Here is a 21,360-nt window from a genome sequence, read left to right as displayed (position 1 = left end):
TCTATCTCTCTACATATGTATATGCAGCAACAATCTTATTAGGAAAAGGAAATTCATTTCTGACTTTAATCTTTAGGCTCCAGACACTCAACAGAATCAACCCACAATACAGTGGGGTATTATTCTGCAAAGAAAAAAAAATGGTATCTGAAGGCTAATTTGGACCCACACTACATCATATGAGGAAATATGCTCAAGTCACGACACAGCCGAGATTAATAGGTGTTTCCACCCACTCCTTAAACAGTTTTAGGTACAAAAAAACAATGTCACTTCTCTTCCCAAGAATATGTTAAGCACAGAAGTTTGCAGAAATGCATGAAAAAGTGTTCCTTCCCATGCTCTCATTATCTGGTGTTCCGGGTAGCTTTACAAGTACGAATACTGAAGTACACCAATGCTGTCAGTTATGAAAGATTGGTATTCATTTCCGAGAGCTAAAAACAGAGATGCTGCTATAGTCTGGAATCATGTTGCTCATCTCTTGGTTTAAAAAAAAAGGCTCATGGCAAGATTATTTTTCAAATCGTTCCACATTTATCTTCATAAAACAACAATACAAAGTGAATTGCCAAATAAGCATATATGACACTTTAATTTACTCATCTATAAAAACTATCTGTTCCAACTTAAACATCTGAATGATTAACAGTATTTTCTTATTTGCCATATTTTTTCAACAGTGGAGTTTGCAGAATAAATAACACCAACACCCATCAAGTAAAATTCTTTCACTGATGTACTTGCTAATGTAACAAACCCTTACTGAGAGACTACTATGGACCAGGCAGTGTTCTAGCTGCTGGGACACAGACAGGAACAAATGTAGTCAAAGTCCTGGTCCTCACACAGCTTACTGCCTGCTACACGGTGAGGCAGGGCGGGAGGTGGGGTAAACAAAATATGTAATTTTAGAAACATGTAAGTGCCACAAAGAAAAACAAAGCAAGGTAAGGCTAGAAGATTGACAATGGAGGGAGGGGCAGGGCTTTTCCTGAATATGGTGGTCAGAGAAGACCTTTCTAAAGAAGGGACATTTGAGAAGAGACCAAACTGAAGTAAAGGAGTGAGCCATGCTGCAGACTGGGGAAAATCAGACCTTCCTTCCAGGCAGGGCAAAGAACAGGTGCAAAGGTCCCACACCTTGGTGGTTTCACTAACAGCAAGAAAGTCTGTACAGCTGGAGCAAAACATCTTCGTTCAGGAGATACGGTGGAGGAAAAGGCAGGTCTCAGTTGTATCGCTTAAGTCTAATGGCCATTATATAAAATAGTTTTGAGCGACAGTGACGTGGCACACTAACTGAGGTGCAAGGACACTACTCTAGGAGATAGGAATGGACAGGAAGATTAGTTAGGAGACGATTTCAATATGTACCACTTAATTTGATATTCTCTAAATGCGTTCACCCTTCAGGTTTTACAGGAGGTAGGGAGCTACTTCTTAAATTTCATTCTGTCTAAACAAAGTGATGTAAAGACATTTTTGCACACTATAATACGCATTCCTCTCGGTGATTTTATTAGTCAGAATAATTGGAAACTATTGTTTCAAATAATCTCAGTCAAGCAGCCTTAGAATCTCACATAAAACAAGATGGCCATCCTCCTCTCTGTTATTATAACTACATGAAAGTCATGTAGGAGTGAATAGTTCTCTTGTCCTTAAACAGGCTATTTGAAAAACAGAAGCATACTGTCTTTTATTGTCAATTCATGGTTCACAAAGCCTCTCAGGTTGGCTTTCGTCCTTCAAAAGCTTTTAATGGACAGGTACATTTAAGCCTTACTTTATGGGCTGTGAGAAATGGAATGCACTGGGAGCGGTCCACATCTCCCTTTTATGAAAGGAGAAAGATATCAGCAAGGCAGGGTGACCTCACCTATAAGGAATGCATCAGTGACATGGAACAAAGGTGGCTTCCTTCATAAGGAAACACAATCTGTTTCAGAAAACTGCTTCATTACTTTTGAATGATTTAGAGCTGCATAGTCTACCAGAAACAGTTCCACTCTTTAACCTTTATTTATTTTATTAACAAAACTGTGATATCATTCTTTGTTCGAGCATTAAACAAAAGCCTTGCATGTTCATCAATCAAAACTATGTTTTGCTCAGATTACCTTTAATCATATGTGTTTGTGCCAAATAAGTGTATTTATCAGCTGGGGCCAGGAAAGGACAGACTGTATGCCTACAAGAGTGAGGGCTCCAGTATGCTGTCCAGAGGCTCAAGAACCAGGCAGGATGTGCCAGGTAAAGGCTGTTAACTCCATGTTTCAGGCTGCTCTCTATGGCCTGCATTTCCACATTTTAGGACATGCTGAATTTTTTAGCTTATGAAACTTATCATAGCTTCCTTTCTCAAACAGTGATATCAATGCAAAACAAGTTCCTCGAGAACAGAATGAATTCATTCATGGCTAACCTAGATGCAACAAACAGAACACAGAGTTACTAAAATATTACTTCACTCTTTCAAGCCTGTAAAACATCTTGTTACATATTTCCCCCCCAAGGTAATATGTCAAGAATTCACTTTCTGGAGTCAGATATACATTATGCCATAGGATCAGCTCTTAAAATGTTTTCATGTCCATTTAAAAGTGTTACTAAAATTGCTATTATTTTCATCCTAAAGCTACTAATAGTTGCAATCTAATTACTCCCAACTGTACAAATTATATTATCTAGTACACAGTTGCCAGTAATTAGCAACTGCACAACTGTCAAATAACACTCAACTGACCAGGAAAATTGATTTTAAGTATCCATCTGTAAATTAATTTTTGCCTCAATCTATCTTTAACCCACCTATTCTGTATTTTGGCTTAATATGAATATATGCCAGTATGTCTGGTAATACTGCCAAGAAATGGTGGTCTTTCAGTCTCAGCACAGAGAATAAATATGCACTGACGGACTGAGGCATTCATAAGCAAAACACTGGCTTTTTTTCATACATTCTAAATTTCAGCATATATCACTGAACATAAGGCATGTTAAATAAATCCCAAAATGGCAACAACCCACAGTTATAGACAGGATGGGTGGATTCATGCATGGGGGAAGTTAAACAGAAATAAGCCACTAGCTAGTTGCTCATGATGAGTACCCTCTGCCCAAATACTACCACTGATACCACTAAGTTGGACAGAGAAAAAAGCCCTGGAGATGTGGCCTAAGTAGCTGAGATATTTACATACCAGGCTAATGTGAAAAATAAACCTGCCTCTCAGTCCAAGAAAAAAAGAAAGTTTGGATCATAATGAAGAAACTCAAATAAACCTAGCAACACATGAAAATTTACATAATAAATATTCACAGAATTCCCACTTCTTACAAAGTTCTTCATTCACAGCATACCTAGAAACCAAAGCGCAACCCATTTCTGAAGTTACCAAGCCTTCCTAACATGTTGCTCCTTGAGACCTGGTATTCTTTTAAAAATCTATAATGAAACGTTAAGTAGATCCAGCGTTACTTATTTGTAGCTATCAGATAGCTCCATCTCCTGAGACGTAATCACAACTCAAGGTATTTCCACACGTCTATTATGGTTAAAGAGCTGACACGTTAACAACCACAGAGAACCCCGTCCTCCAGGTATCTGCACCAGGGAGCCTGTGGGCCTTTGTCATGCTTCACATCATACTGGCTGGCTTATCATCTGAGAATCGGAAAGGACTCCTTGGGACTAATTAACTCTTCTAACTGCCCTTTTCTTCCTTCTTTCCGCTTCATTCTCAAGAATTTTAATTTAATTTCGAATGTGCATGTTGCCTCTCGTGGAATTCAAAGTGTGGAGGTGCTGTGCTGCTAGCCACATCGCTACCTGTGCTTCCTGCCATCCACAGGATTACCTGCCACAGGAAACAGGACCCAGGTGAGCTGCATCAAAACAGAGGCCACTGTCACATGTAACACTTTCACTCCAAAAGCAGATTTGCCAGCACAGAAATCACAAGGTGTCTGATAAAGATCAGCATGACTGTTGGACAGCTGATTCCTACCAGATCTTTTTCATTTTCGTCTATGTCAGAAGGATGTCCTGGGAAATAGGAGATAACAGATCACATATTTTTACTTTTATAAGGCTTTTGATGCAACTCAGTGGAACATTCTGGCTACTAAATTAGGAAAACAGGATTTCTAGACCACCAGGATGGGTGCATGCTTCGAGGGCCACCCTCAGAGAATGTTATTCAGGATCCAATGGCTGCCATGTTTCACAAGGGTTTACCCAGCCTCTGGGAAATACTTTCATTGCTGACTTAAATAGTGGAAAAACGGATATGATTAAGCTCACCAAAAACACGTGTGTGGTTAGGCTCTCTCAATTATGAAGATATGGATTCTGGAATGTGAGCAGTCATCAATCAACCCCTCCAAGAAGTATTTACTGAATTGAACACCTACTACTTTTTCCACAGTAAAGAATAGAAAAATGAGGTACAAAACACAAGAGCGCTCCCTGCTCTCAAGTTCCTTATAACTTAGTGCAAGAGACAAAACTAAAACACAATTAATTAGAGAACAATTAAATACCAAACTGGGGTATAAGATACTCAAATGTAATAAACAAGTTATGTATGTGTTTCAGATCAAGTATCCATATAATTGTAAATATTAAAGAAAAAGCACTTTGGATTGAAATTTTTCAGTTCCTGTTGATAGCAGCAAATTAGCTGACACTACCTCCAGGAGCACAAAAACAAGAGGCAGTTGAATGGGGAAGGCAGTAAAAACTAACCACTCCAACAATAGTTGGGAGAAACCTGAATTCATCTAAGTAAAAGAGAAAATCTGAGGTCTAAGCAATGTATGACTCAGCAACGTAGTGAGTTATTTTTAAAGATAGGGAACATCAGGATAAAAAAAATCAAGCAGCATGCTCAGGAGGGTCATGTGACACCCCTTCCACGACAAAGCCAAGCCCACCCTGGTCAGAACTTCACACCACACCAAGAGCTCTTCTGGACCAGAACCCAAGCAGGATGAGCAAGAGCTGGAGAGCGTCCAAAGCAGAGTGACTAAAATGATTAAAATGTTAGGAAATAGGTCCTCAGAGGACATGTAAAGGAAACAAGGTTCTTTAGTCCAGATAAAAGACGGCTGGGGAGGGAGGAGGTCAAGGCTGCACAAAAGCCTGCAAGGCCAGGAAGAGGAGGTACAGGGGAGCACTTCTTTCCCATAAAGGATGGGACGAGAGGAATGAGATTAAATTGCAAGGATAGGCATTTATATTTGAGAGGAAAATAAAAAAGAACTTCCTGGCTAGGAAGATTGCAAAGCACTGGCATAAGTTACCAACAAGCTTTTGAACGTCCTTTTCAAGAGACTTTTTAAAAATACAGATGACCGGCCGGGCGCTGTGGCTCACGCCTGTAATCCTAGCTCTTGGGAGGCCGAGGCGGGCGGATTGCTCAAGGTCAGGAGTTCAAAACCAGCCTGAGCAAGAGCGAGACCCTGTCTCTACTATAAATAGAAAGAAATTAATTGGCCAACTGATATATATATAAAAAATAAGCCGGGCATGGTGGCGCATGCCTGTAGTCCCAGCTACTCGGGAGGCTGAGGCAGGAGGATCGCTTGAGCCCAGGAGTTTGAGGTTGCTGTGAGCTAGGCTGACGCCACGGCACTCACTCTAGCCTGGACAACAAAGTGAGACTCTGTCTCAAAAAAAAAAAAAAAAAATACAGATGACCATCTTCACAAACTCTTCACCCAGTGTACTTACCGGACAAAATCAGTAAGTGACTATTTTAACTATAAATACAAGCTCCATTAAAAAAAAATAAATAAACATTAAAAGTTGAAGCATAGCAAGGCTCTTCACTATTGCTGCATTTCCAAAATTCATCAGCAAGTTATCAGTTATGTGAATGCATTTGTTTATCTATGTGACTAGAAACATTTCTGGTTCTAGAAGTGGTTCTACTCCATAAAAAGGTCAATCGGCCGGGCACGGTGGCTCACAGCTGTATTCCTGGCACTCTGGGAGGCAGAGTTATGAGGATCATTTGAGGTCAAGAGTTCAAGACCAGCCAGAGCAAGAGCCAGACCCCATCTCTACTAACAACAGAAAAAATTAGCTGGGTGTGGTGGCACCTGTAGTCCCAGCTACTAGGGAGGCTGAGGCAGGAGGATCCCTTGAGCCCAGGAGTTTGAGGTTGCTGTGAGCTAGGCTGACCCCACGGCACTCTACCCAGGGTGACAGAGCAAGACTCTGTCTCAAAAAAAAGGTCATCAGTTGCCCTAGATGAGATATAAAAAATAACCTAAACATGGATAAACTAGCTAGTAATATCTAATTAAGCAAAAAAAAATTTAATTTTAATGCTAGGATTTAATTTTAATTTTACTGCTGAGAGGAGAAGTGGGCAAGGATGGGAAGAGTAAACAAAAATCAGCCACAAATGAATAAAACACACTACATACATGCATATACACTCTCTCCCTTTCTCTTTCTCTCTCTCTCTCTCTCTCTTTCTCTCTCTCTCTCTCTCTCTCTCTCATTTGACTGAAAGATAGATCAGTCTATCCAACAGTGGCATGTGAGGGCATAATAATCTTTCCTAACATTAAGTTTAAAAAGTTAGGACTACACTACAAAGCACACCTTGTTTCCCTTACAGAAAGGCTTAGGGATCTACATCTTTGCAACATTATGCTAAAAACAAAACAAACAAACAAAAAAAAACAACTAAGTCAAAACACATATTTTTTAAATTATTTGAGCTGTTATTTTCCCCAATCACAAGAAGGGAAGGAGGGAGGCAGAGAGGAAGGAAGGAAGAGAAAGACAGTGGACAGAGTCACGGATGGTCTAACACACGACAGTGAATCTGCTGGACACCTCGCCAGGGGGTAAGAGGACAGGCTGAGGCACCGCGGACAACGCTGCTCATCCACCTGTCACAGATGGCGCCCAGAGACGCAACCAGGGTCACATTACCGCTAGTGGCTGAACCGGGACTAAGCCACACATTGAGTATCATTTGGAGTCACTACCGGATGAACAGCTTGATACCTTAAATTTAATTTGGTTAAAACAGAACAAAATGTCCAATGGCATTAGCATTATAATTTTGGTTAAATTACCACACTACACATGCATGCGTGTACCCACACAAAGTTTATTTTACGACGTAACTGTGATATGTACTAGAAGTTCTTATTTCTCTAGGAAGAGGGAACACTCAAAATACTAATGTTTCTTGAGCACCTATTAGGTCCTGGGCATCTAAGATTTCTTATCTCATGTAATCCTCACAGCCTAGGAAAGCAAATCTTCATCATTTTGCAAATGAAGGAATCGGGCTAAGGAAGTACCTTACCCAAGAGCCACAAAGGTAACAAGGAACAGAAGTTCTACCTGATGCTAAGTCCCTGCCTTTTCTATCATACAAGACATTTTCTGTCCAGCAGAAACCACAGAGCACACAAAAAGGAGCATGCATAGGAAAAAATCAATTCCTCTGCATTTCCCCTGCAAGTTTTTTAAAAGATTCTGAATTCTTTGGGCATCTCCCCTATATTTGATGAAACCTTCTATATCCTGGGCTCACTCACATGTCCTCAGCCAGGGGGACCATATTGTTCTGTTTGCCCTAGACGGTTCTGATTTACGACTCCTGTTGATGGCAAAATCAGCAGCAGCATCTCCTTTCACTCTCAAAAGTGTCCCAGTGTAGAGGATAAACTAATGGCCACCCCACCCAAGCCCCTCGCCACAGCTCCCCCCATCCAAGCTTGTCTGACCCCAAAGAAGCTCGGTTCCTTTCCTCTCTTTCAGCATAAACACCCTGTCCATCAGAGCAGGGGTTTTCAAGTCAGCACAGCTGGGAAAAGCAGTATGGTTAGTCAATTCATATCCCTCCGAGGAGCAGAACATCTTCACATGCGGACAATCTCTATTTGTTGAAATTTCAAGCAGTGTGACAACTTTATATGAAGATAATATTCAGCAAGAACAGAGGCAGATCATTCTAAGCAGATGAGCCCATCACGTAAACCAGCCCCACTTGGAGCTGGATCCTACGGCGGCCTCCCTGAACTGTCCTCAGTGTTCTGCTCTGCCTCACTTCTAACCCAACAGATTATCTACCAGTTCTTCTGAACGTTTCCATGGCAAGCACGGTGTGGTTTTCTAAGAGGACACTGGAGGCAGACTACTGGTGTCCACAGATGACCGTGAGAGCCACATGGCACCTCAAGGCACCAGGAGGATATCTAGACACCAATGTGAATTTGTTCTAAATGTTCAATATCAGGCCCAGCTTGGTGGCTCATGCATGTAATCCTACCACTTTGGGAGGCCAAGGTGGGAGGATCACTTGAAGCCAGGAGTTCAAGACCAGCCTAAGCAAGAGCAAGATTCTGTCTCTACAAAAAATAGAAAAATTAGCCGGCGTGGTGGCACATGCCTGTAGTCCCACCTGCTAGAGAGGCTGAGGAAGGAAGATCGCTTGAGCCCAGGCATTTGAGATTGCTGTGAGCTATGAGTGCAGTAAGCCACTCACTGCACTGTAGCCCGGGTGACAGAGCAAGACCCTGTCTCAAAATAAAATAAAAATTCAATATCAAAGTTGGCCTTTGCTAGGGTAATTATTCTTTAAATTTGAGGTCTTCAAAGGAATTCAGTGAGGCAAACTTCATTTTATAAAAGAGGAAATTATGGCTTGTAGAAAAGATTGGCCTACAACCACAAAGCCAGGACTAGAAACCAGGTCTCATTTTTCCACCATACAGGGGATCCTCAACTTTCACACCTCATACATTTTCATGCCTCGTACATGGAGATCCAGCACTTTTCTGGTGCCAGACTGTACTTTCTTGGAACAACAAGCTGTCACGTGATGGGGCCTTTCAACCAATACTTGAATCTCAGCAACATCACAACAGTGTTAACACTTTCAGTATCTTCTAATATTCTGGACATGCTTTATAAGAATAAGTATAAAAGAGAAAATAAAAGTGTTAATACTAATGTAACTACGACAGGAGTGAAAATATTTAGGCCTTCCCAAAATGGCAAAAATATCTTCTTAGACTTCAACTGTCAGGGGGAAAAGTAAAAACATATGAAATGCTGGAAATAATTCATCACCAATTGTGCTTAAAACACAACTGTAATAATGGGAAAAAAAACCTGAGAGGTTTGTTTTGTTAACAATGTAACTTTGAATAAGCTGAGCAAATGAAAATTTAAGGTTTGAGATTTAATCTTATTGCATATATTAATGTTTAATCTGTTTTAAAGAACTTAAAAACCAAGCAGTCATATAATTAGGAATGTAAGAATATTTTTAACTGTACAAGAATTGAATCTTCTTATAACATATCTAGTGTTCAACCTTCAAACACTAGTGCTTACACTTCCAGGAACCTTCTACAAATGCCAGGGCTATGTGTAACCCACACCGACATTCTTACTCCATTGCTAGTGTATTACTTTTGTGGGTACCTTCACATAAATTAATACTAGATATGAGGCATCCTACAGCAAACTTTAACGTCCTTTCTATATAATTCTTCATTGCTTAGGACCACTCACCTACCTTTTAAAGTAATGAAAATTCGCTCCTGTTCATTCACTCCTGAATTATATAAACAGTGAAAATGCAGAGTTTCAAAGGACTTTTTTTCTGGCAAAAAAATGACTTTAAGGAATTTATTTCCTTAGGCTAACAGAAAAGTGTTCAAACCTGACAGCCCTTGCCTTTCTGCACTGTATTTCATGTAACTTAAAGATTCATTTGCACATCCTCCTACTGCTCACTTTTTCCCCGTTTCGCAACACAAATAATCTACTTAACTGTTACCGTCAGTCTGAAATGGCACCTCCATTCCCTTCCCAACTACCCCGAAAGAGCCACTCACACATCTATCTTTAAAATGGCTGTGTTTACAGCCACCCATATGCCACCATTCATGAAGCAACTGCCACCGTCCTCGTGACTAGGCATTGGCAGGCACCGCCACGACAAAGGATGGCGGAGCCACAAATAGGTGCCTGGGGCTCTGAATTTCCCTTTTTAAGGTTACTACTTTCAGAAGAAACTAAAAACAATTTTTAAAAAGGAGCAGAGACATACGTACCCCTCATGATAAAACCTTTGGGAGGGTGAGGGAGCCTTACTGGCAAAGCTGTCTCCAAGCATACTTCTATGCTAAGTATACCTCACTATACTAGGTTGCCATGCAAACATGGCCCGCTGCTACCTGCGCTCCTCGCTCTCCGTACTACGTTGCCGTGTGTTGATATTTCTGTCACAAGTTTCCCTCACTGCACTGTGCATGCCAGGCTGCTAGACCATTGTGGATCCGTATGAAGAACTCTGCTACAGAGTGAATTACAAAGTCATTTGCCTCTTGACCTTAAAATTAAGAAGACTTTTCACATATTGTCTTCGGTTTGCTTAAACCACATTGAGCAACAGGCTGGAGAGGAGACAGATTAATAAACAGAGTGATTGTTTGACCAGAGTGGGGAAAAGCAGGCATTGTTCTCCGCAGAGGTGAGAGTTAAGGAATGAAGGTGTGCAAAGGGGAGTAGGGGCTCTGGGAGTGCTGAGGAAGAGACCACAGGCAACAGAAAAACAGGGGCAGGAAATGCAGGTTGCCCCTACCCCGTGCTTGCTTTTATGCCTCTGATTTTATTCTTCTCCTTCAACAGAGCCTGATTATGAGACAAAAAGAACTTTTAGGAACGCAGCCAGGAAACGCAGCTCCAGGAAAGCAATGGAGTAGCACGGAGTCCTGCTTTCCTTCCCCCTTTCTGTTCTACCATGTCCCCCCTAGTCCCCTCTTAGCCGCTTGGGAAGTGCTGACCATGGCTGCAGGACAGGGTTGTGCACAGTGGCTGGAAGGTGAACAAACTACAGAGATTCTGCACCAGCTGATGGGAAGCCAGGGGTAAGGAGCTGGAGCCAGAGAACAGGGCAGAGGTAGGACTTTTCAAAGAACAGCAAAAACAACAGGGACCCTGCTAAAGCAAACCAGATTTTATCTCTTTCCTCCCTGTCCCTCTAACTCACCCTTTCCCTGCCCAGCCAGCAACAACAGAATAAATTTTTCTCTCCTCTATCTCCTTCACCCAAAAAAGGAATTTTAAAAAAAGATGGGAGGGGTGGTGATAGTGACATAAATGGGGGAAATGGGGAAAGAAACCCCCAGGAGTTGCCAAAAAGAATGGACATTCATCATCAAGCTGCTTCTCACATGTATGGGACCAAAACAACTGAGTTCATGTCCCCATTACTACCATTTATAATCTTATTTCTTTTCAATTACTTTGGTTCTTGTCACCCCAAACGGAAATGATATGAATACTCTTTTGTGAGGAAGACTGATAATTATTTTTATAATAATGATACTACTACTATTAATAATAATATATCCATTTACATAATCTTCAAAATATTCCCACATCAATTCTTGCATTGATCCACAAGACAACCTATTAGTAGGCAGAGCAAGTATTGGCCCTATTTTACAGATTGTGGAGGAAAAGCACAAAAAGGGGGTTAAGCACACAGAAAACGCTGAGGAAATGTACAGCCAAGGACCGCTGGAGAGTGATTAGCACTCACTTCCCTCGCCTGCTCACGCGTTTATTCGCAAGCCTCTCGTGAGCGAGCATGAGCCAGACGCCACACACACTTTTCAGGGCTCTGAAAAGTCAAAGGCGAACCGAACTCACTGGAAGCCCCATTCCCCCGACCACCTGCATGGAGCTTAGACCCCTAAGGGTTCTGCATCTCTGTGCTGAAAACACGAAGCAAGTTGATGGCAGCCTTGGGACCAGAGGCCACGACCCCTGACCTCCAAACCACACTCCTCCCCTGCACTAAGCTGAGGAAGGTCTGGCCTCCTGGTCCACTGTCATTTGTAAAGGACTTTATTTGTCCCCTTTTTGTCAAGAAAAAAAAAAAAAGGAAAGGAAAGGAAAAAACCCACAGGTAGCAAGCCTCCCCTGATGAAGCAGCACGAGAACCCAAGGAAAACGCTCCCTGCTTACATAAAGAGCATGAGGGCAAGGAAGCGTGTGGAATGAGCCAGATCTAGGGTGGAACCCCATCTCCATCATTCCTCACTAGGAGAACTCGGGCAGTTAAAGTCTTCCAGCCATCCTTCCTACACCCATGAAATGAGAATAATAATACCTAATACTTTCCTACAGATCAACATGAGTAGCTATAGAAAGCTATCCAGGTTACATCATTAGTTTGAGAAAACTTCAAATTGCAGAATAACATGTACAATATGATCCCATTTCTATTAACTTTTTTCCTGAAAGAAAATACAAAAAAAAAGCTCTTCACAGTGTTCACCCTGAGGATTAGGAAGGAATAGAGAGGTGGAGAGATTTTCTCCTTTTCTATTAAATTTCTTACTATGAGTATTACTTTTAATTTTTAAAATAGAAAAAAATACTATAGTCATTTAAAAAGAATGAAACATGATAATTCAATGATTGGTGCACTTATAATATGTGTACTTTTCTATATGTGTATGTCAATAAAGAGCTTTTTTTAAAAAATGAGGCAACTCTATATGCTCAGATATGAAAAGATTTCACAGATATATTAAATGAACTACCAAGTAAACCACTGAATATGGAGAGTACAAAACTCTACTGATGTAAAAAACTATGCATACACATATAAATGCATATGAAAAGATCTGCAAGGATATATACACACTTAATAACATATTTTTCTATATGTTTCCAGAACATTTTGCATACTTATTTTGAAACTTACATTCTTTTTCATTCTTTAAATAATACCTCACTCCCTCAGAGGGCTGCTGGGATGTTGACATGATTATGGTTGCATGATACTTTATGTGATATAAAAAGGAATCATTAAGCATTTATTTTTTAAATCACCGATAGGTGTGCACCACAGACTGCCTTCCCATCCCTCCTTCCACCCCATTCTAGAGCCCATCCTCGAGCTCCCCAAGGAACCTGACTCAGGAATAAGAAAGGTCAGGATGGGGCAGACAGGAGGCCTGGAGCAAGGGTCGAGGATGAAATGATGAATAAAATAAGAGGTCAGGAATGTCTGCAACATTGTTTAGCCAAAAAAGAAAAACAGAAACAAAAACTCCCACCTTTTCTATTTTAGTCACTCTGAAACATATCAAAACATCCCCCTCATCCAAACCACCACGGTAAATGTCTTGCTTAGGTCCAGTAAGTGACTACAGATCCTTGTTCCCCTCTGTGCAACTCCTCTGACAGTCCGTGTTTGTGCTGAACCTTCCACTCCACAGTGGCAGGTCCTGCCACTCTCCTCCACACTTGGTCTGTCCTCTCTCCATGCACTGGATCCAAGGACCACAGAGCCGAACACCACCAGGAACTTCGTCATAGAGACTTACTCTGCACCCCATCCCACCGCTTGGTGCTTCACCATAGGCTGCCTTACTTGCTGTTTCTTGTGTGTCTTACCAATGTAAACTTCTTGGACAGAAACATGCACGAATGCCCCCTTTGTCCTAGTAGAGATTACGGCACAGACCCGAGCCTGAAAGCAGCTCTCCACAGGTACTCCCTCTCTCTGTCAAAGACGGCCTTCTGCACCCCACCTGACCAACTCCCCGTCTTGCCTTTCTCTCCACTGTCCCTCAATTCTCTCCCGGCTGCCTTTCTTCCTCTGAGTAATGCCTTAGGCACCACTAAGTCCTGCAAAGCACCTTCTCTAGACTCCTGCTACAGAAGAATCCAGCTTGCTAGGGATAAGAAGGCAGTAGCAGTTCTCCCCTCCCAATACTTCCTTCCCTCTACCCCAAACCTTTCTGTGTTTCTGGTGTATGGTCACATAAACCTCAACTTTCCTATAACATGCGTGTCTGTTTTACAAAACTATGCCAGGCAGCTTGGGCAGGTAAGAGGGTGGGGAGGGACTGAACAACCTCTCAAGGGTCCACCTCACTACGCACAGAAGGCTGGACTGCTGCCAGCGTGTGGGGAAACTAGCGCTGAAGGGACTGGCAGTGGACCCGGAGGTCACTCAGGGTCTGACCCTTAGGAGCATGCCCGTGGTCACTTATTGGTCTGCTCGGGCTCCCATAACAAAGCACACAGCCTGGGTGACTGAAACAACAGAAATGTGTTTCCTCATAGTTCTGGAGGCTGGAAGTCCAAGATGAAGGTGTTGGCAGGACTGATTTCTTCTGAAGGCCTCTCTCCTTGGTTGGGAGGAAGCTGTCTTCTGCATGTGTCTTCACATGGTCTTCCCTGTGTCTCTCTGTCCTAATCCCCTCCTCTTACAAGGACACCAATCATATTGGACTAAGGCCCACACATGTGACCTCATTTTACCTTAACTATATCTTAAAAGGCCTTATCCCCAAATAGAGTCACATTCTGAGGTACTAGGAGTTAGGACTTCAACACAAGGATTTGAGAGAAACAATCCAGCCCATAACAGTCAGCAATAGGGAAAGGGAGAGAAAGAAGGCATGATGGTGACTATGAAGAAATGAAAGCATACTCGGCATTTGCAGAAGAAAATGTGTGTCTCCCATAGCCAGAGAGCACTTGCAACCTATACCCCGCATCTGGCCCTTTGCCCCATGTGGCCCTTGTGGTGGTCTCTGATGCCTTCTATACCTGCACACTGGGGCTTTGTCTTATGTCACCATCCCTATGTCTTGCTTAGTTCACACTCATCCTCCGTCGGCTCCTCCTAGCACCATGTCCCTTCCTACTGTAGGTCCTGGACTTCAGAACATTCTTTCCCTCTGCTCCTTCCCCTGCCCAGGCCCCATTCACTTAATTAGTATCATTTCACCCTTAAGATCCCAGCTCAAAGGCCTCTTCCTCAAGGAAGATTTTGAAGACCACACACACACAATTTACCCTCACCCTAGACACAGTCCTCCTATCCTCTCCCCTAGTTCTCTGTAGTAGAACTTACTTAGTTGCATACTTGCACGGTTACTATGTTATCGATGTGTCTGTCCCACAAAACTGACCAAGGATTCAAAAACTCTACATCTGCAGCTGGTTTGCCCATGATTACCTATCACTTAGCAGCAGCTGGTATGGTGCCTAGCACCTGGCTAATGCTTAATAAATACTTGGTAAATAAAGCAAAGAATAAATGAAGTATAAATTAGTGTAAATCAGGGGTCATGTGATCTTTTTTTGATTAATAAATTCACTTTGAGGTGATGGCAGCATGCAATCATTAAGTAATGATGTCTAAATAGACACATGCACAGGTGTTAGATCTTAAACCAATGTTACTACACTTAGAAAGCAGAAATTTACTCCATAGGTCACAATTCTATAGGAACTATTTTTCCATATGCAATTCTTACATACACACACGTGTGCATTTTATCTCTGGTGGCTACACTCTGTAGTCCATTGACAGGTGTCTGCAGTGCCCTCTCCCAGTGGCTCATTCTGCCACTTGACTCTGGCCTAAAACCAAGAGGAATTCTTAGAGGTGAAGACCTGGCAGATTTCCATGGTGACTCCAATCCCACCCTCTTTCCCTTTCTCCTCCACATTAGGCAGGAAACACTAAAATTCTGGGAACAAGATGTGTGTCACACACTGGAAATGTTCAAATCTGCTGATAACATTCATCCTACCTCGGCTAAATGCATGAGGAAGCCACATGGTCACAATCCAGTGGAACACAGAACTTAACTAATAAACTGAAGCAGCATTCCACTTGTTATCACTTTCAGCTTTGCACAACATGTGGAAACAGGCTTATTGCACCACTTGGTCATGTCAGAACATATAAAGGAGGTGCATGCACCTTCGGGATTCATTTTATAGTCACTCACATCAGGAAGTGTCTGAAAGAGTGCATTACAATCTCCATGTGGCTGTATGTTACAGAGTCCTCACTTTTACAAGGAGTACTTTTTAGAGATAGATGTATTTATCTTTCCAATACTTGAACTATATACATAGCCCTGGTTGTTCTGAATAAAAGAAAGCAAAAGGTACTCATAACTGCTAATAAGAAACTTTTTTTTTTAAGAGACAGGGTCTCACTATGTTGCCCAGGCTGGCCTCCAATTCCTGGGCTCAAATGATCTTTCTGCCTCAGCCTCCCAGGTAGCTGGAACTACAGGCATGCACCACTGTGCCTGGCTTGGGAAACTATTTTAGACCAGAAAAAAAAAAAAGGCTGTTCTTTTTATAAGTATTACATCATTTGCATCAAGGCAGACTACTAAATAGTTTTGGTTTTGTCCTCCACCCTCCCCCAGCTCCTGCTTTATCCACCTCGATTATTTTATCCTTGCTATAAGGCTCAAGTCAGTTGAGCTTCTTGGCAAGTAATTATCCTCATGCTAAAGCAGCAGCATGAAGTCGATTAAGAAAATCATATAAACCAGAAAAATAATACTGATATGATCAAAATCTCCAAATAATTCACCTAAGAAAAGTAAAGTTCAACTTTGGGAGCTTAGCAGTTAAATGAGAATTCAGGTAAGTGGCATTACACAGTCAATTTCTGCTTTCAAAGGACATTAAGTGGAATGCTTGAGTTTTCCCTTAAATTCCTTCTATCGGTGTTCAAACATTCAATGCATTCCTTACAACAGGTAAGGCAACCGTGTCAACAACTAAGACACAGAATTCCTATTCATAGCCAGAAGCTATGCCTTCACTAGTCTAATTAACAGGGAAACAAAACCTCTCCAAACATGCAAATCTACCCCATTATTAAGCTAAGCAGACCTGGGTCAGGTGTCTCAGAAATTATCAACTTGATCGCTGGTGCTGAGGTTAAAATATTCATAAGTCCATACACACTAATCAAGGCACCAGTCAACTACACAAAACAAAAGCAGTCTAACACCAGTGTTGTAAGCACATCCATTTCCCAACATGCGGGCTCCAAATAAAGAAAGAAAACCTCCCTAACCCAAAGGTCTCCCTATCTTAAAAAAAAAAAAAAAAAAAATTAAATATGTCAAAAGAAACCGGAAAGCCTAGTGATGAAACTGTTTTCTAGTGATTAAAATGCTTTTACATACTTTACATCTAGAGATAGTAAATACTTTTGTCATTTGTAAAAGATGAGCTGGAGAAAGGAGGAGGGGAAACTCCTCTGTTACAGTCGTCTGACATCAACATCTGTGAATTTATGCTGCCTAATGTCATCCCAATGTGTAGTTCCTATATTAAATGAAGTCAGTTTTGAGTGTTTACTATGAATACTTGAAAAAAAATACTCTCATCCAGATAAACTGCTCTTTAAAAGTAGATTTTACCAGTTTGGCCAACTGTCAACACTGCTTCCTCCAACACAAATGGAATTGTTTTAATCATCTGATGCCCAGGACTACTTTTTAGTTTTAGAAATATGAGAGAAGCACATCTTATCAGGGAGCCATCACCAGCAACATAATTTATATTGACTTGGAATACCTTACCTTCTGGAAACTCTGTGTGTCAGCTATAGCAGCTGGCCAAATAATTAGCTTCATCTAAAATTATTTCAGCCCAAGCCCAAATCCCAAGAAAAATGATTTTGATGAAAATATTTTATTTCACTCATTGTAAAATCCCACATAAAGCTGGATGTTTTAGCATAGTCCTAAGTGACACTTTGTTGCTACAGCAACAGAACTCTGCTACCTATGGCCATGATTTGTTAAGAATTCTTCCAACGAGTAAATTCTGTGCTGTGCATTCATAAAACCAACAGAATGACTCTAAGCAACACAAAAATTAAGTCTTGATTTCCAACTTATGAATTCACCCACACATATTTATAACATATACACACATATGTACCACACACATATATGTAATTATACTCAACTCCATCAAAAGGGCAAAACCATGCCAGATTTCCACTTAAAAATGGGCACAAAACAACTGCTATGTTTTAGATTTCATTGAATAGTTGCTACATGTTTCCCAAAATTTATCTTTAAAGATAACAGAGACTATCTGGAGAGAATTTTCAAAACAAGAAAATTCATTATTTATATCCCATCTCATTCCAAGACAGAAGAAAAAAGATCCAGAGGTATAATCTCCTATCTGTTCTAGTAAGGGAGGCTTCTTAAGCAATGAGCTGATTTAGAACACATCAAGCTAAGGAATAAAGAAAAAACTGTGGACATAATAACTACCCTCACTCCCCAAACTGCCCCGGCAGGTTACTCACCCTCACTGGGGGGCTCCAAGCTTGCACCCGAGGCTGCTGTCCACCCTGGGAGCTCTGCAGATCTTTTGAGCTACAATTAGCCACCGTGCTGCTCTGAGCCCTTAATGCATTTGTGCAGTTGGTCCCACTGCCCCCACCAGGGCCAGGTTTCCAAGGCCTCTGCTTGATGCCATCCAGAAGTCTGACCAGCAGGATGTTACTGGGGAGCTCCTCCACACCCGAGCCAACGAGAGTCCTGCACTCGGGACATCTGAGTTCATTTCGAGAACCTACGATCCCCAGCAAACAGCGTTTGCAAAACGTGTGCTGGCAAGGCAAGACCTTCGCAGAAGCATCAAGGCGCTCCAGACACACGGGACACTCCAAAAGATCCAACAAGGCAGATTCATCCATCTTTATCTACTTTACTGAGAAAAAGGCTTCAGAAATGTTCATAGTTGTGTGCATCCCTTAAAATGATTCATGTAACATCCATTTCAGACTTTGCTCTAGAGTCATGAGGGAAGAAGAGAAAAAGAGAGAATTAGTGTTGTTATCTGGGGGAAAAGTTCACAAAGGAACCAAGAACCAAAAAGGACACAAAATGCTCCCTCCCTGAATAGTGTAGCTTTGCTTTGGAATGTGGTTCCTACACTCCTAAGTCAACAATTAAAAAGAAAATGGGCTTTCCAAACAATGCAGAATTAACCCCTGAAGATATCTGGGCAGGAGTAGCTAGCTACCAAGTGTTCAACAGGATTCCTCTAATATACAGGATTTATGAAATGCAATAAAGAACATAATTTCTTAAGCTCCGAAAGGGATATCAGCTGCCTGAATAAAGCCCTCCACTCAACATGAGAAGCTGAACAGAAGCAATTGAAAGTTTCCTCTACCTGAAACCACTATTAAATCCAACCAGGTTCCCAATTTTTAAGGCTCCCAATTTTTAAGCCACTTGAGCGCTTAAGAAACCACGCCTCGTAGGACCGCTTGCGGTAAACGATCCCAATATTAAATACATATGTGTCTTCACTGGTCTTAAAAATAGAACTGTTTCATCTTGCCCAACCGAAAAAAAGAGCTGAAGGTTGACAGTCCTAAAGGGCACAGATTTGCTTGTTGAAAGCAGCTAAACTATTAAAAAAATAATAAAAAAATAAAAAAAAGCACCCTTCAGGGCAGCGGCTGACAAACTCTGCAACAGATTTCAGAACAGATTTCTGTCCTCATCCCATTCAGAAAAACCTGGCGAAATTAACAGCAAAGAATGTGACAATGGAATGCTGGGCTGAACGCCGTGAGCCTGAGGCGGACGCGGGGCCATTCAGGAAAACGCGACCGGCTCTGCCCACCGGGCGCGGCGCAGACGCGGCGCCGGGAAGGGCGCGGAGGGCCGGAGCGGCGACGGCGGCCAGGACGCGCGCGGAGCAGCCGGCGGCGCCCCCTCCCGCGCCCGGCGCAGGTAGCCCGGCCGCGCCGCGCACACCGGGCCGGGTGTCCGCACGGGGCGCCGCGGGCTGGGCTGCGGCCCGCCGGTCCGGAGCGGGGCGCCCATCCTACGGCCTCGCCCCCGCCTAGGTCGGGCGAGGGGACGAAAATGCCCCCACACGACTGCTGGAAGTTTTCAAGGACTTAAAATAAACGCGCAGCCCCAAGTTGCGAAACTCAGCCCCGCGGAGCAGCAGGGCTGGAGCCCGCGGAGACGAGTCCCCGGGGAGACCGGGCCACCGGGAGCGGCGCCCGGCTGCGCCCGGGAGACCGCGGCCCCGCGCCCCGCAGCTTCCTGCCCGGGGACGCCAGAGGCCGCGGGTTCCGCGCCGCCGGCCCCCGGGGGCCGAGGGGACTGGGAGACTGGCCGGCGCGGGGACCGGGGCCGCCGGGCCACCGCCTCCTCCGCGTCCGGCCCGCGGACCCCGGGTCCCCGCCGCCCGCGCCCGCCCTACCTCGCGCCTCGGCTCCTCCTCTTTGTTCGCGGCCCCGCGGCGGCGGCGGCGGCTGAGGCAGATGCGGATGCGGCCCCGCCGCGCCCGGCGCTCGCGGTGCCTCTGACGCGGCGGCGGCCCCGGAGCTCCTCGCTGCCGCCCCCTCGCGCGCACCACGCCGCCGCTCCCGGCCGAGGAGGGCGGAGGAGGAGGAGGAGGAGGAGGAAGAGGAGGAGGCCGAGCCGCAGCCGGCGCCCGGGGCGCAAGGGGGCGGCCCGCGCCACAGCGCCTCCCCCCGGGGCGGGCGCGGCACGTCCCCCGGGAGCCGCCGCCGCCGCTCTGAGGTACCTGCGCGCCTGCCCGCCCGACCGCAGGGGCGGGACGCGGGCGGCGGAGACGCGGCGAGGCCCGGCGTCCGGGGAGCGGGGCTCTGCGGGGCCGCGAGGAGGAAGGTCTGGGGACAGACACCTTCTCCCTGAGGAAAACGCGCCCGGAAAATGGCAGGCGGGGGCGGCGGCGCGGGCGGCAGGAGGGATCCTGGGGCGAGGCCCGCCGCGTCCCGCTCCTGCCCTGCGGCCCCGACGGCCCGGCGGCCCTCCCGGCGGGACCCGCCTCGGCGCGGGGGCGGGAAGGCGCGGGGACCGGCCCGGGCGCGCACTTGGCGGAGTCGCGGCGCGGTGACCCGAGGTCCGGGAGGCCGTCGCGCCGGCGGGGCAGCTCAGCGGCCGCCGCCCAGCCTCGCTGCCCGCCGCCCGCGCCCCGGCGGCACCGGGACGCGAACCCCCAGAAGCTCAGACCGGAGCGCAGGGGGCTGGGAGACGGCGGGGTGCGCGGGGCTCCGGCCCGGCCCCGGGGGAGAAGTGCAGCCCGGGCCCGGGTGGGGGCGCCCGCAGGCTCTTCCGTCTCTGCTCGGTCGCCCCAGGCGCGCACCTGCACGCTCAGGTGTGGTGTTGAAAACACGTCCACAGGCTCTGAGGCTTTTCCAGACTCGATTTGGAGGAAAAACAAGTTAAAATGTTGTCACTGACCTAAAGTTGTTATTATTTTATTTGCATTTAACCATCAGTGTACAAAAAGTGATCCCAAGTACCTACCCTTCCTCAGCAGTGGGCAGAAACTAGGTGGAAATAAGAAGAAAGGCTTAAATGGAGATTGTGCAAGAAATTCCTGCCCAGCCACCAACCCGGCTGACAATGTCGAGAGGAGTCTCAGATCCTCCTCCGCCGCCGCCAGCAAGGGCCACAGCTAAATCATTCAGGACAAATAAGGATCTCCTAAATGTGAAA

The 21,360-nt window shown here is 44.5% G+C and overlaps 1 protein-coding gene across 1 annotated transcript in view; it reads right to left on the bottom strand.

Moving 5' to 3' along the window:
• Positions 1 to 20,349, bottom strand: part of SH3RF1 (SH3 domain containing ring finger 1) — a 157,297-nt gene extending 136,948 nt beyond the window's left edge. Inside the window, exons 1-2 of the mRNA XM_012770629.2 lie at positions 20,096 to 20,349; positions 18,171 to 18,658 (exon numbers count right to left, since the gene is read on the bottom strand). Coding sequence (XP_012626083.1) covers positions 18,171 to 18,563 — 393 coding nt within the window. The 5' untranslated portion in view covers positions 18,564 to 18,658; positions 20,096 to 20,349. The remainder of the gene's footprint in view (positions 1 to 18,170; positions 18,659 to 20,095) is intronic.
• Between the last annotated feature and the right edge of the window lie 1,011 nt (positions 20,350 to 21,360).

Source organism: Microcebus murinus, chromosome 15 (genome assembly GCF_040939455.1).
Source record: "Microcebus murinus isolate Inina chromosome 15, M.murinus_Inina_mat1.0, whole genome shotgun sequence".
Classification (NCBI taxonomy): Eukaryota; Metazoa; Chordata; class Mammalia; order Primates; family Cheirogaleidae; genus Microcebus; species Microcebus murinus.
The sequence above is the reverse complement of the archived record's forward strand: the minus strand, read 5'-3'. Positions and strand labels throughout refer to the sequence as shown.